General features: G+C 41.3%; 2 protein-coding genes across 2 annotated transcripts in view; both read left to right on the top strand.

Moving 5' to 3' along the window:
* lyn (LYN proto-oncogene, Src family tyrosine kinase) overlaps positions 1-8069 on the top strand; it is a 12423-nt gene extending 4354 nt beyond the window's left edge. Inside the window, exons 4-13 of the mRNA XM_014140440.2 lie at positions 1-91; positions 273-371; positions 541-644; positions 766-915; positions 1143-1295; positions 2922-3104; positions 3212-3288; positions 5940-6093; positions 6650-6781; positions 7152-8069. The exon at positions 1-91 is cut by the window's left edge and continues 15 nt beyond it. Coding sequence (XP_013995915.1) covers positions 1-91; positions 273-371; positions 541-644; positions 766-915; positions 1143-1295; positions 2922-3104; positions 3212-3288; positions 5940-6093; positions 6650-6781; positions 7152-7354 — 1346 coding nt within the window. The 3' untranslated portion in view covers positions 7355-8069. The remainder of the gene's footprint in view (positions 92-272; positions 372-540; positions 645-765; positions 916-1142; positions 1296-2921; positions 3105-3211; positions 3289-5939; positions 6094-6649; positions 6782-7151) is intronic.
* Positions 8070-8394: 325 nt separating this feature from the next.
* LOC106569255 (uroporphyrinogen decarboxylase) lies at positions 8395-13960 on the top strand. The gene is made up of 10 exons (XM_014140441.2): positions 8395-8603; positions 9339-9451; positions 9605-9684; positions 9776-9838; positions 10072-10269; positions 10434-10595; positions 11444-11578; positions 12146-12246; positions 12499-12565; positions 13292-13960. The coding sequence occupies exons 1-10, from the start codon at positions 8581-8583 to the stop codon at positions 13451-13453; spliced, it is 1104 nt and encodes a 367-aa protein (XP_013995916.1). The 5' UTR covers positions 8395-8580; the 3' UTR covers positions 13454-13960.
* Positions 13961-15038: the final 1078 nt, after the last annotated feature.

The raw sequence follows: 15038 nt of genomic DNA, 5'->3' as shown, positions 1-15038 counted from the left end.
GTAAAATAGTTATTGCACTATACCAATATGATGCAAAACACAAAGACGATTTGGGATTCAAGAAAGGGGAAAGGCTTAAGGTTCTTGAAGAGTAAGTGCCTGTTTTCCATATTTGAGTGTGTTGGATTTCATACATAAACCAATCCAATGTAGGACTAAGAGGAATATTGTTTGTTCAAGCATTTTATAAAAAGATAATAGTGTCATCATTGAATAGGTATATTCTTGTTGTGCCCCTTTATTGACATCATATGAATCAAAACTGTTTTCAGGCATGGTGAATGGTGGAAGGCTAAGTCTCTGACCTCTAAGAAAGAAGGGTTCATACCCTCCAATTATGTTGCCGAGGCCAATACCATGGAGACAGAGGAGTGAGTGTCGTCATCACAATTACTTTTACACATTTCTCTCAGAGCCAACAAGGTTTTCTATTTACTGTTAATAGATGCACATTCTGTATCTGTTATTTTTCGTTCATTTCAGGGGAAGATTGGATTTCTAATTTGTGTCACTATAATATTGTTTTTCTGTTCTGTGTAGATGGTTTTTTAAGGAAATTACAAGGAAGGACGCAGAGAGACAACTTTTGGCGCCTGCAAACAAAGCAGGATCTTACCTCATTCGTGAGAGCGAGACATCAAAGGGTAAGGACCCACTGGAGAAACTAAGTATTTTTAATGAAGATAGATGGTCCATGAATCACTCTATTGTATTTGGATGTCTGAATATATGAGTATAATTCTGATCGTTTTTTCTCTTCATCAGGAAGTTATTCCATGTCTATCAGAGATGTGGATGCCCAAGGGATGGACGCTGTGAAACATTATAAGATCCGCATGCTGGATAATGGAGGCTTCTACATCTCTCCTAAAATCACTTTCCCTGATATTGGCAGCATGATAAAACATTATCACAGTGAGTACTACTGTATTTGAGCCCACCTGTAATATTGCACAAACTTAAACGTCTTGCTTGGTTACTCTTCATTTTGACCATTTATGACCTTGAACTTTTCTTGGCCTCTTTCAAATGTAAACGTTCAACTTCTCTGTTCACTAAAGTAAATAAAGAATATCTTGTCTAATGAATATAGTAATGTCACTCTGCTATGTCTCAACATTGGTCTGTTGTGTGCTTGTCAGAACAATCGGATGGTCTCTGTCGAAAGCTGGAGAAGCCGTGTGATAAACCCAAAGCTCAGAAGCCATGGGACAAAGATGCCTGGGAGATCTCCAAGGAGTCCATCAAGATGGTGAAGAAACTAGGAGCAGGACAATTTGGTGAAGTGTGGATGGGTGAGTCAACGAAAGATGCTCCCTGTCTGTTGGAGGAGTGTGTTGTGTATGTGTGTGTGAGTGTACAGCAGTGGTTCCCAACCTTTTTTGGTTACTGTACCACCAGCTGAATTTTGCTCTGCCTGGAGTACCCCTGAAGTACCCCCTCATGTACATTTTATCAGTAGGCCTATGGTCTCATGAGTCTTCCTAAGTACCCCCTGTAGATAGGCCAAGTACCCCAAGGGGTCCTAGTACCCCTGGTTAGGAACCACTGTTGTACAGTATGTGACTGTGTGTCATTTCACCAAGAACATAGTGGTGATTATCAGATATCCCAAATTAGTAAGTCATCTTTATTGTAATGTAAGTGGATGCATGAGTCATGGCAGACCTTTGGTCAGAATTCTCCATTGTTTTTGAATAGTATCACTTTAATGTGGTGTAATTGTATCAGGGGTAGGGCTGCTGAAACAGACAGACAGTCAAATGTTGATCCTACTGTCTCTATGAGATTGTGAGCAGCCTTAGAGAGTGGAGGGGTGGGGGTGGTACAAGGAACTGTTGGCGCTGTTATCAGAGGCATCTGTAGAGGAAATGTGAGTATGTCTGACTTCGAATTTGCATTGGATTTTGTTATTATTCAAGTCCTCCCTTCCCGCACCTCAGCCTTGATGAATTGCAGGAAGTTGTCATCTTTGCAAATATCCAAATGGACTGTGGGGCTCCTGTACGGCGCTCAAGATGTTTCCTTTGTTTTCTCTGAACTCATTGGCTTTAAGGGCTTTTCCTATGGCACAGTGAGCCAGCCAGATGGAGCCGTCGACAGTCCAGTTTCCTCTCATTCACCTCCATGCATTTGTTATGTCTCTTGAGAGTTTAGTCCCCTCTTCTCTATGAAAACGAGGAATTAACAGGCTTAGATTAGGATGAAGTTCAGGGCGTGTTCAGCTAGCACGGTGGAAACAATAAAATTGTTGGAGACTTATGTGATATAGAAATGCTATTCTGGACGGAGGGTTCAAAATGCTCAAACTTGTACCGAAACTCCACTTGTTAATCAGTAATATATACAGAGAAACTCCCTAGCTTGTATTTTATTATGTGCATCCCAAATAGCACCCTATTTCCTACATAGTGCACTACTTTTGACCAAAGCGCTATGGGCCCTGGTCAAAAGTAATACACTATATTGGGAATATGCTGCATTTGGGACGTACACTTAGAGTTATTGTTTTGAATCAATGGTCTCTCTAGCAGTTCTATCATCATTCCCCTGAGGCGTCTTACAGTTGATGTTTGTTCAGAGGGCAGTGAAGCTGAAACATGAAAATGTATCTGTCTCAAGGCTCCTGCTGTCTACTTTTAGCTCTCTCAAACAAACAGTTTTTTTCTGAACTGTTACAGCTTAATTCCTTCGTTCTATTTATTGAGTATGAACTACGCTTCACTACTCTATGTTACTGCCATTTGTTCCCTTGTTGCTTAATCGTGTGAAACTGCATGCAATCACTGTCACCTGTTTATGTGAAATCTTCCAATCACAATGTCATCCAAATAAAAAGACAAAAAAATACAGTAGGTAGCCCTAGAGGTCAGAAGACATTTTTATAAACTTCATACTGTGTAAATCCCTCCTTGTTACAGCGTTCTACAACAACACGACCAAGGTGGCAGTGAAGACGCTGAAGCCAGGCACCATGTCAGCTGAGGCCTTCATGGAGGAGGCTAACCTGATGAAGACCCTGCAACACGACAGACTGGTGCGCCTCTACGCCGTCGTCACCAAGGTCGAGCCTATCTACATCATCACAGAGTACATGTCCAACGGTAACACACACTTCAAATCCAATTCCTAATAATTCTGCCGACATGTTTTCATCAATACACACCATTTGATGTTACTATTCCTCCATTTTGTTTCTTCCCTTTTTTAGGTAGCCTCTTAGATTTTCTAAAAAGTGAGGTAGGCTGCAAAGTTCAGCTACCTAAGCTCATCGATTTCTCTGCACAGGTAATGCATGTTCTTCTTACATCTCTATATGTCACAAGGATTAAGATTATTGCTCAATTTCACAGACATTTCCACTGAAGAAATAGATGCTGATGTCAGTTTTTCCATTGGTAAACCAGAAAGAGGAATACCAACTAAATACTATGTTGTGATGCACTTTCCAAATGAGTTGCAACAAACTAAGAACATAGAAGTGACAAGTGAAGACCATCCAATGGTGCCTCACACACGACCATTAAAGTATGCGTCTCATGGAAGTATAAGAAATGTGATTCAACCAAACAGTCAATACACAAAATGATGATTCATAAGGTACCATTGATAACATGCCTCCCCAAAGAAGTAAACTACCTAAAAAAAAGGTCACACATTTTGAAAGGAAAATACCACATTCCATGTAGGTCAGCACACTGAGATACTAATTAGTTCAATAGAAATTCCTAATGAACTTTAATCAGGTCTTTGTGGATTGACTGAGAGGTGTGGTCAGTTCTGGCTTGGGAAAACTGCATCTAGCCACAGTTGCACAACGTGTTAGACAAAGTGAAAGAGGATGCAGTTGGGGAAATGAAACAATTGTCTAATTACCAGATCAACCCTTTCCCAGAATGGACTCAGCCAGCTCACTTAAACCTATTGAGTAATAACCAAGTGAAATGGTTGGTAGCTAATTCAATTCTACCAAGAGGTAAAATATAAACATTAACAACACTATGTATACAACAGTATGTGGACACCCCTTCAAATGACTGGATTTGGCTATTTCAGCCACACCAGTTGCTGACAGGTGTATAAAATCGAGCACACGGCCAAGCAATCTCCATAGACACAAATTGGCAGTAGAATGGCCTTACTGAAGAGCTCAGAGACTTTCAACATGGCACCGTCATAGGATGCCACCTTTCCAACAAGTCAGTTCATCAAAATTCTGCCCTGCTAGAGCTGCCCCGGTCAACTGTAAGTGCTGTTATTGCGAAGTGGAAACGTCTAGGAGCAACAACGGCTCAGCCGCGAAGTGGTAGGCCACACAAGCTCACGGAACGGCACCACCGAGTGCTGAAGTTTGTAGCGCGTAAAAATCACCTGTCCTCGGTTGCAACACTCACTACCGAGTTCCAAACTGCCACTGGAAGCAACGTCAGCACAAGAACTGTTCATCGGGAGCTTCATGAAATAGGTTTCCATGGCCGAGCAGCTGCACACAAGCCTAAGATCAACATATGCAATGCCTAGCGTCGGCTGGTGTGGTGTATAGCTCATCACTATTGGACTCTGGATCAGTGGAAATGTGTTCTCTGGAGTGCTGAATCACGCTTCACCATCTGGCAGATTCTGAACGAATCTGAGTTTGGCGGATGCCATGAGAACGCTACCTCCCCAAATGCATAGTGCCAACTGTAAAGTTTGGTGGAGGAGGAATAATGGTCTGGGGCTGTTTTTCATGGTTTGGGCTAGGCCCCTTAGTTCCAGTGAAGGGGAATCTTAATGATACAGCATACAATGACATTCTAGACGATTTTGTGCTTTAAACCTTGTGGCAACAGTTTGGGGAAGATCCATTCCTGTTTCAGCATGACAATGCAGACATGCGCAAAGCGAGGTCCATACAGAAATGTTTTGTTGAGATCGGTGTGGAAGAACATGACTGGCCTGCACAGAGCCCTGATCTCAACCCCATCGAACACCTTTGGGATGATTTGGAATGCTGACTGCGAGCCAGGCCTAATCGCCCAACATCAGTGCCCGACCTCACTAATGCTCTTATGGCTAAATGGAAGCAAGTCCCCGCAGAAATGTTCCAACATCTAGAGTGGAGAATGTTATAGAAAAAAATGTAACAAATATTTGACCATTATTCAACTAGGCAAGTCAGTTAAGAACAAATTATTATTTACAATGGTGGTCTACCAAAAGGCAAAAAGCCTCTTGCGGGGACAGGGATTAAAAAATAAAAATAAATAAAAACATAGGACAAAACACACATCACGACAAGAGAGACACCACAACACTACATAAAGAGAGACCTAAGACAACAACATAGCATGGCAGCAACACATGAAAACACAGCATGGTAGCAACACAACATGGCAGCAGCAGAACATGGTAGCAGCACAAAACATGGTAGAAACATTATTGGGCAGAGACAACAGCACAAATGGCAAGAAGGTAGAGATAACAATACATCACGCGAAGCAGCCACAACAGTCAGTAAGAGTGTCCATGATTGAGTCTTTGAATGAAGAGATTGAGATAAAACGGTCCAGTTTGAGTGTTTGTTGCAGCTCATTCCAGTCACTAGCTACAGCGAACTGAAAAGAGGAGCGACCCAGGGATGTGTGTGCTTTGAGGAACTTTAACAGAATGTGACTGGCAGAACGGGGAATGAGATGTTCGACGAGCAGGTGTCCAAAGACTTTTGGTCATGTGGTGCATGTTGTGCAGCATTGCACATTTGCCATACTGAATTTTTGTCAGAAGAGAAATCTAATTATTAAGCATTTTCAGTACTGTTTTATGCGAACCAAACGACACAAGTCAGAGTCGGAAAGGTTTACTGATTTGGGTCAAATGCTGAATTGAGTTTCATTTCAGAGAGATAGGTACTTTAGGTACTTTATTAATCCCCGAGGGGAACTTTCATCATTTTTCAGATTGCAGAGGGAATGGCGTACATTGAGAAGAAGAACTACATCCACCGTGACCTGAGAACAGCCAATGTCCTGGTGTCTGAGAGTTTGCTGTGTAAAATAGCTGACTTTGGCCTTGCTAGAGTTATAGAAGATGACCAGTACACAGCCAGAGAGGGTGAGCATCTGTGCATGCTAGAATTAGTTAGTACAGTATTAATACTGTACCTTGGCCATACTGTTATACATATGTGTGATTCATGTGATAATGTTCATAACTGATTAATCATGCATCATGAGCTTTTCTCAAAAAGATTTGTCTAGTGTCAAAGAAATTCCCTGTTGCTCTCTAGATTTGTCTAGTGTCAAAGAAATTCCCTGTTGCTCTCTAGAGTTATTACAGTAGTGTAATTGTATATATTTTGTAAGATTGTATCTGTAGAGACCAGTACCGCTGAGGGACATGATGTTGATGTTTATCTAAGGGACTTGGATTAGGCTTTGCATGGTGTGTTTGTTTTTTGTTATGCCAATGAGGAAGTAGAGGTACATTTCAGCAATGTAAACATGCTAGAAGCAAACTGGTTATCATTGCATATTGGTTTGTACAAGAATGCTTCTGTCAGCAGTCCAAACATGTACTAGTGTATATCATTTTACCTTGGTTCGTTGGTTAGGCAGATAAGTGTCAAACTATTCCGTCCTCTGAATATGTGAGTGTTTGCCCATTACAGGTGCAAAGTTTCCCATCAAGTGGACAGCACCAGAGGCCATCAACTATGGCTCCTTCACTATCAAATCAGACATGTGGTCCTTTGGAGTCCTCCTGTATGAAATCATTACCTATGGAAAAATACCTTACCCAGGTAATTGCATGTAACCTTATACACATAAACACACACAATACTTTCATATTTAAGACTAGCTACTCAAGCCTGATTTCTCCACGATATGCTGCCAAATATAGAGCTTGAATGAACGGAATAATAGGTGTCTGCTGGTTAATGACAGATATTGCATGAGATCATTGAGAGGTTTTCTCCAGAGAAGGACCCTGTATTTGGTTTGATGGTATTTATTGTGATGCATCAGCAAATACCAAATATCTGCTGACTTTATTTGTATTTTTTCCTCTATTGATCAACCATTTTCCCCACAGAAATAAGAATTGGTAAATTTGGGTCGACCTGCATTTCAGAGTATCTGCTTCTTTCTGTTCCCTTTTTCCTTTTCAAGGGATGAGTAATGGTGAGGTGATGACTTCAGTGCAGAGAGGTTATAGAATGCCCCGTCCTGAGAACTGTCCCAACGAGCTCTATGACATCATGACCAGCTGTTGGAAGAGCAAGCCAGATGACAGGCCTACATTTGACTACATCCAGAGTGTCCTAGATGACTTTTACACCGCCACAGAGGGCCAGTACCAACAGCAGCCATAGGAAGTCAATGTTTGAGTCCCAATAGGGCTCTGGCCAAAAGTAGTGCACTATGTAGTGGATAAAGTGTCATTTGGAATGCACATACATCTGCCAATGTGCATACATCTGCCAATGTGCTAGTTTCATTATGAAATAGTCAATCCACCAGCAACAATACCAGCTATTCAGCGGAAGTAGAGATATTGTCGGACAAGTTGACTGCTTGTTTATTTGTTAGGCAAGCTAAAGATTAATCTATGAATTCAACTTCATATTGAAGTATAGACCTGCTTGTGCATTTCAGCATTTCACGGATAATGATCGAATAACAAATGGCTTACTGTTGACTGACTCTGATCAAACCTGTAGAATAATTATCACATTGAACAGCACAAAATAGACATTCTACCACATATTTATTATCACTTTAGCCATATCTGTTTGCCATGTTGAATTCAATCATACATTTTACCAGTACAGATGCTTACCTTTTCATCTATTACATTCCTATTTTTCTTTGTATTTCAAGGTACATTGATTTATTTTAGCAGCTGATCTTTTGGGTTATTTTCTGAATTACGGAAATAATGAGACTAATGATTTATTTCATGTATATTTGTTGTATTTTAGTTTTTTTTGCAATGAGATATTGATGTGTGACATCACGTGTTTGTGATTGTATTAACCTGAATAAATGGAAATGATCTGTATCAATAAAAATACTTATTTGCAGATATTTCATAATTTGGGCCTATAATAAGTCATTTGAAAAATGTCATCAGCACTAGAAAGTTATATTATATACGATCTATGCCAGAAATATAAGTATTTATCTTCAGACAAGACAAGTGGCGTTCCATGTCCTCTTTTTGTACTAGCGCTTTTCAATTAATTCACTTCTCCATGCGATGTGAGATCTGATTTAATATCAGATCATTTGAGTCAGTGAATTGACTTACAAAACATGAAAAATATCAATCAAAAGATGTTATAAACGACAACTACCCATATCACAGTGCGCAACATACAAGATTCGGGGATCGCGAGGCAAAAAGTTGAAACGTAACCACAGTAGTCACGTGACTTTCTAAAGATGGCCGCGCCCTGTAGCCGAGGGGTGTGACATCATTTTAGTTGTACAACATTCTGGATGACAGTTAAGAAGCAGACAGCATTGTGCCACTGACATCTAGGACAAGTAAACATCATTTCTACACTTTCTCAACCATTGTATCATCTGTCCCATCATGGAAAATGACGATCTAATACTGTACGTATATTCTGTATATCTAGCTACTCTAAAGCAAGCAATTGTTAGCCGACTAGCTAGCTTACCATTTAGCTTGTATAGAATAATATACATTTTATTCGTAGCGTTACAAAACACTGAACCATTGGCTATCTATCTATTACGTCGACATTCAAGTACATGTAGTGTTGTTTGTGTTCTTCTCATGCTTGATTGTAGCTAGCTAGTTCTTTTTTTAATTGTGTGCTAAGAAGCTACCTAATTAGCTACCCACCATTAACAGCTAACTGGTCCAGGCAACTTTGCCTCAGTCACTAAAGGAACACGATGAAGACTTGCAGCATGTCACATTGAAGTATTGTCAGGGGTTAGGCTTGGTACATAAAGCATTTGTGACAGTGTCACTATGAAGTTGCATGAGAAAGAGAGAACCTGCATCATTTCATTCAACCGTTTCACAATGTGCAGCTGATAACAGAGAGGGGGAGACTTATCTTTTTCGATCACATGCTCCTACAGCACTCTATAGTGGGTGGCCAACACGATAGCTAGGATAAGGGGAGGAGTAGGCCTTGCCTCTAAGAATATGACTTCATTGTTAAAGTGGTGAAGAATATTACTAACTAAATGTGTCTGTACCTACCAATCTACCTGTTTGAGTGAATGGGTGGGTTGGGAGGGGGAAAACTTCATGTTCTGTTTACATTGCTTTGACTATGTCTCATTCCATCTTTGACATGATATTTTGTTTTTTAGCCCCAAAGACTTCCCTAAGTTGAAGAATGATACATTCCTCCGTGCATGCCAAGGCCAGGAGACCAATCATGTGCCTGTGTGGTGTATGAGACAGGCTGGACGCTACCTGCCAGGTGGGCCTCACTACACCCTCATATTCACTTCACTGACATAAGAGACTAACATTAACAAGCACCAGGCTAAATCAAATATGAGTAGGTTGTTATTGTTTGAATGGACCCATCCATCTTCTAATGAGTTGCTGGTATTGACATGTCTGTTTGTAGAGTTCCGTGAGTTCAGAGCTGGGAAGGACTTCTTTGAAACGTGTCGGTCACCTGCAGCCTGCTGCGAACTCACTCTCCAGGTAGCTAAGCAGTACAGGTATAAAACTATCTACAAAACATCTTAGCCTTGATTGATAACATTCACCTATTTATTTTTTTGTCTTCTCACAGCCATTGAGACGTTTCCCATTTGATGCTGCCATCATCTTCTCAGATATCCTGGTTATCCCACAGGTAAGAGTAGTCCTCATCTGACAAATCATTTTATTTGCCATTACTTTACTCACTTCAATTACAAGTGTTCTTCCTCCTCTCTACATACTAGACAAAGAGATGACCTTCTGAGGTACAGTAAGAAGGTCATCTCTTTGTGTAGTATGTGGAGAGGAGGAAGCACATAACTCAGATACAGTATGAGGAATGGAACTGCCCATTGAATGTCTGGGTGTATGTGTTCCTGCTACCAGGCCATGGGTATGGATGTCCAGATGGTGGCAGGAAAGGGCCCTACGTTCCCAGAGCCCCTAAAGGAGCCAGAAGACCTGCTGCTCCTGCAGCCCAAGGTGGACGTCAACAAGGAGCTGGGCTATGTCTTCAAGGCCATCACATTGACACGCCACAAACTGGATGGCAAGGTCCCTCTGATCGGCTTCACTGGTGCCCCGGTGAGATGGCTGGCATACACACACACAGAGAGAGACAATACTTTTCAATAAAGAATCCATTGGTTGCTTCAATAGTCAGAAGAAAAGAACGTGTTGTATTTTGGTGTTCTTAGACTAGTGGCTTCGGTAAAGTGGCCCATATCATCATCTGTTTTCCCCTGTAGTGGACCCTAATGGCCTATATGATTGAGGGGGGAGGCTCAACAACCCACTCCAAGGCTAAGCGCTGGCTGTATCGCCACCCTGAGGCCAGCCACAAGCTGCTAAAGATGCTGACTGATGTCATCGTAGAGTACCTGCTGGGACAGGTGGCTGCTGGGGCACAGGTAAGCAAGGCATCATGGGAGATTGAGTTCCAGCTGTATCTTACTACAGCTTATCCTCAGATGCACTGCTAGCTCAGAGTTCTTGCACATGGGAAAATTATCAGGTGAATAGAGGGTAGATAATTTTATTTACAGCACTTAATTGGACAAGGAGAAGATGTTACACTTGCCAGACGACCATGAATTATTTGATAGCTCAATATCTAGGAACTGATAGAATGTTGCTTTTATTCATGTAGGTCTCTTATAGGGCTCCTGCCATAGGCACATTATACAAAAGACATACACTGAGTGTACCAAACATTATGAACACCTTCCTATTGCGTTGAACCCCCCAGCCTCAGTTCGTCAGGGCATGGACTCTACAAGTTGTTGAAAGCGTTCCACAGGGATGCTGGCCCATGTTGACTCCAATGCCTCCCACAGTTGTCAAGTTGGCTGGATGTCCTTTGGGTGGTAGACCATTCTTGATACACACAGGAAGCTGTTGAGTGTGAAAAACCCAGCAGCGCTGTTTTTTTTTAACACACTCAAACCGGTGCGCCTGGCAACTACTACCATACCCCGTTCAAAGGCAGTCAAATCTTTTGTCTTGCCCATTCACCCCCCGGAATGGCACACAATCCATGTCTGTTGTCTCAAGGCTTAAAAATCCTTCTTTGACCTGTCTCCTCCTCTTCATCTACACTGATTGAAGTGGATTTAACAAGTGACATCAATAAGGGATCATAGCTTTCACCTGGATTCACCTGGTCAGTTTGTGTCATGGAAAGAGCAGGTGTTCCTAATGTTTTGTACACTCACTGTAGTGCTATGCAGATACATCCCCAATCCCTGTGTTTCCCCAGGCCTTGCAGGTGTTTGAGTCCCATGCTGGCTGTCTGGGCCCAGTGGAGTTCCAGGAGTTCTCCCTGCCCTACCTCCGAGACATCGCCCGTAAGGTCAAAGACCAGCTGAAGGAGTCAGGCCAGGATGTCCCCATGGTGAGCCCACACAGACTGTCATTCACACAACACAGACCTCCTTTTTGTGGATTTTATGTCACTAGATTTTCAAGACAAGCTTTTGTTTATCATCTCCTACATTGTCCTTATAAAAGGCTTGCCGTTATTGCAGTGAGATGTGTTGACCAGTGTGATGTGATATTTCACCAGTAGATGGAACTAAACTGTCAAAGATTTTTCTCTACAGACGTCATCTTGAATAATCCGAAATACATTTGAGTTTTTTTCATTATGCCTTGAATCATTATATAGCATGTCATAGGTCTCATAATCAGCAATGTAGTGGCGGGTAAATGCAAGTTAACACAGTTCACCCAACTTTTTCTTGCCCAACAGTTAACCCACTTTTTGCCGAAAAACGCATTGAAACAGTTACCCTTTTTTTTTCATGCTGACCTGAAGTCTTTTTTTACCTGTACATCACTGCTCATAATTAAATATTTCCCAATTGTTTTCTAATTTAGTTTTTCATTGGTGTGTCTTTTAAGTTCCCTGGACCATTCTGTAACCCCCCCCCCCCCCCGTGTCCTGTATGTTCTGTTCCAGATTGTGTTTGCCAAGGACGGCCACTATGGTCTGGAGGACCTCTCTCAGTCCCACTATGAGGTTGTTGGTTTGGATTGGACCATCGATCCACGCTCAGCACGGTAATGGACATGAACCCTTTTCACAGAAAGCAATTGATGATTATGAATAATTCCCAGAGTTAGCTTCCTAGACAGTCAATGGCCGAGCCAAAGTTTGCAAAAGACGTTTTGTGTCATGAGTTTAAATTGTATTGGATTCACTCTTATAAAAGTTTATCCTGTCAACAATAAAAATGGGGATGCCTGGCTTTGTCCACTGAACTCCTTGTAAATGAACTCTTCTTGATGAGCCTATTGTCTCTGTGATTTCAGAGAGCGGACGGGAGGAAAGGTTAGTCTCCAGGGGAACATGGACCCCTGTGCACTCTATGCCCCCAAGGTAAGCACTGGGTTTTTTCTTGATCAAAATGGGGCTTAGGTGGTGGGCGTGGCCAATGGTGCAGTCGCCAACTGAACATTTAAGGGCCCTCCTCTTTGCCGCAGAGACAAACTTTTTGCTGTTTTAAAGCTAATTTCCTGCAATTTTACACATTTTGCCATGGGGCGAAGATAACATTTTACAGTTTTAAAGCAAATTTCCTGCAATTATACACATCTTGCCATGACTAATGGTGTGTTCTTACGCTATATGACTGACTCAAAATCAATGGGGGCCCCATGACAAAAATACTTCTAAATGCATCATTTTTTTAAATTCTTGATTCTCCCTGACTCTAGTTTTGTTTGGGTGATTGTTAGTTCTCAAAGATTATCTTATTTAAAAATATATACGTCCATTATCCTTTCTACATACTTCATATCTGGTTTTAGTCTTTTAAGTTTACACTGAAAACGTTTGACCATTCCGAAAATGATTTTAATATACACTGAAAACGTTTGACCATTCCGAAAATGATTATATTATTTAAAAAATAAATCTATAATATTGACAATAGAAAACACATGGTACAGAGAGATGTTTGAGTACAAAGGTACTGTACAGTACAAGCACATGACCCAGCAACCGTTGTGTTCTTGAGCCAGGCACTTGCTAACCCCAAAACCGCTGCTCTTACTTATACGGCACACTTTCAAAAGTGATGCTCATTTGTCTCCGTCTCTGCAGGAGCGTATATCAGAGATAGTGAAGAAGATGCTGGAAGGTTTTGGGACCAGAGGGTACATAGCCAACCTGGGCCACGGGCTGTACCCTGACATGGACCCAGAGAATGTGGGTGCCTTTGTAGAAGCTGTCCACACTCACTCTCGCCACCTCAACCTCAAGTAACACCCCCGTCACCCGGCAACACTGACCACAGTCATCATACTAGCAGAGAGCAGCGCCCAAAGAACTAAGCAACATTGCATTGGATTATAGAGACAATGTATCATGTATTCACAGAAATCCAATCTACCGACAGGTCTTATCAAGTACGTTATCCCAGGACAAATCCAGACTTACGCTACCGTTCAAAAGTTTGGGGTCACATAGAAATGTCCTCGTTTTTGAAAGAAAAGCACCTTTTTTTGTCCATTAAAATAACATCAAATTGATCAGAAATACAGTGTAGACATTGTTAATGTTGTAAATAACTATTGTAGCTGGAAACGGCCGATTTTTTTATGGAATATCTACATAGGTGTACAGAGGCCCATTATCAGCATCCATCACTCCGTTGTGTTACCTAATCCAAGTTTCCGGGATGCTGGCCTTCTAGGCAGAGTTACTCCGTCCAGTGTCTGTGTTCTTTTGCCCTTCTTAATCTTTTCTTTTTATTGGCCAGTCTGAGATATGGCTTTTTCTTTGCAACTCTGCCTAGAAGGCCAGCATCCCGGAGTCGCCTCTTCACTGTTGACTTTGAGACTGGTGTTTTGCAGGTACTATTTAATGAAGCTGCCAGTTGAGGACTTGTGAGGCGTCTGTTCATTAAACTAGACACTCTAATGTACTTGTCCTCTTGCTCAGTTGTGCACCGGGGCCTCCAACTCCTCTTTCTATTCTGGTTAGAGCCAGTTTGTTCTGTTCTGTGAAGGGAGTAGTACACAGTGTTGTACGAGATCTTCAGTTTCTTGGCAATTTCTCGCATGGAATAGCCTTCATTTCTCAGAACAAGAATAGACTGACGAGTTTCAGAAGAAAGGTCTTTGTTTCTGGCCATTTTGAGCCTGTAATCAAACCCACAAATGCTAATGCTCCAGATACTCAACTAGTCTAAAGAAGGCCAGTTTTATTGCTTCTTTAATCAGAACAACAGTTTTCAGCTGTGCTAACATAATTGCAAAGGGGTTTTGTAATGATCAATTAGCCTTTTTAAAATGATAAAAATGGATTAGCTAACACGTTGTGCCATTGGAACACAGGAGTCATGGTTGCTGATGATGGTCCTATGTAGATATTCCACAAATAATCTGCCGTTTCCAGCTACAATAGTCATTTACAACATTAACAATGTCTACACTGTATTTCTGATCAATTTGATGTTATTTTAATGGACAAAAAATATGCTTTTCTTTCAAAAACAAGGACATTTAAGTGACCCCAAACTTTTGAACGATAGTGTATGTGATTTTTTTCCTTTGTAAATAATATTTTGGTTATGTTCTATAGATAGTCCTTGGACAAAAGAAAAACATTGAAGTAGTGCACGACCGGGTATTATTCCCTATGTGTACCTCTGATCCGTTTTTTCATCTTACAACAACATGAAGGGTTTAATGTGATTATCTTGAAAGGTTGTGTGTTGGTCTCATGGCAAACACTGTTGTTTGACTGTGACAAATGTACTAAAGCATAAGCACTAGTGTTTATTTCGCTGTTTGTTTTTAATTCAGTCAAATTTAAGAATGATTGTATTTGGAAATGGACCTGTATT

The sequence above is a fragment of the Salmo salar genome, chromosome ssa14 (genome assembly GCF_905237065.1).
Source record: "Salmo salar chromosome ssa14, Ssal_v3.1, whole genome shotgun sequence".
Classification (NCBI taxonomy): domain Eukaryota; kingdom Metazoa; phylum Chordata; class Actinopteri; order Salmoniformes; family Salmonidae; genus Salmo; species Salmo salar.
The sequence above is the reverse complement of the archived record's forward strand: the minus strand, read 5'-3'. Positions and strand labels throughout refer to the sequence as shown.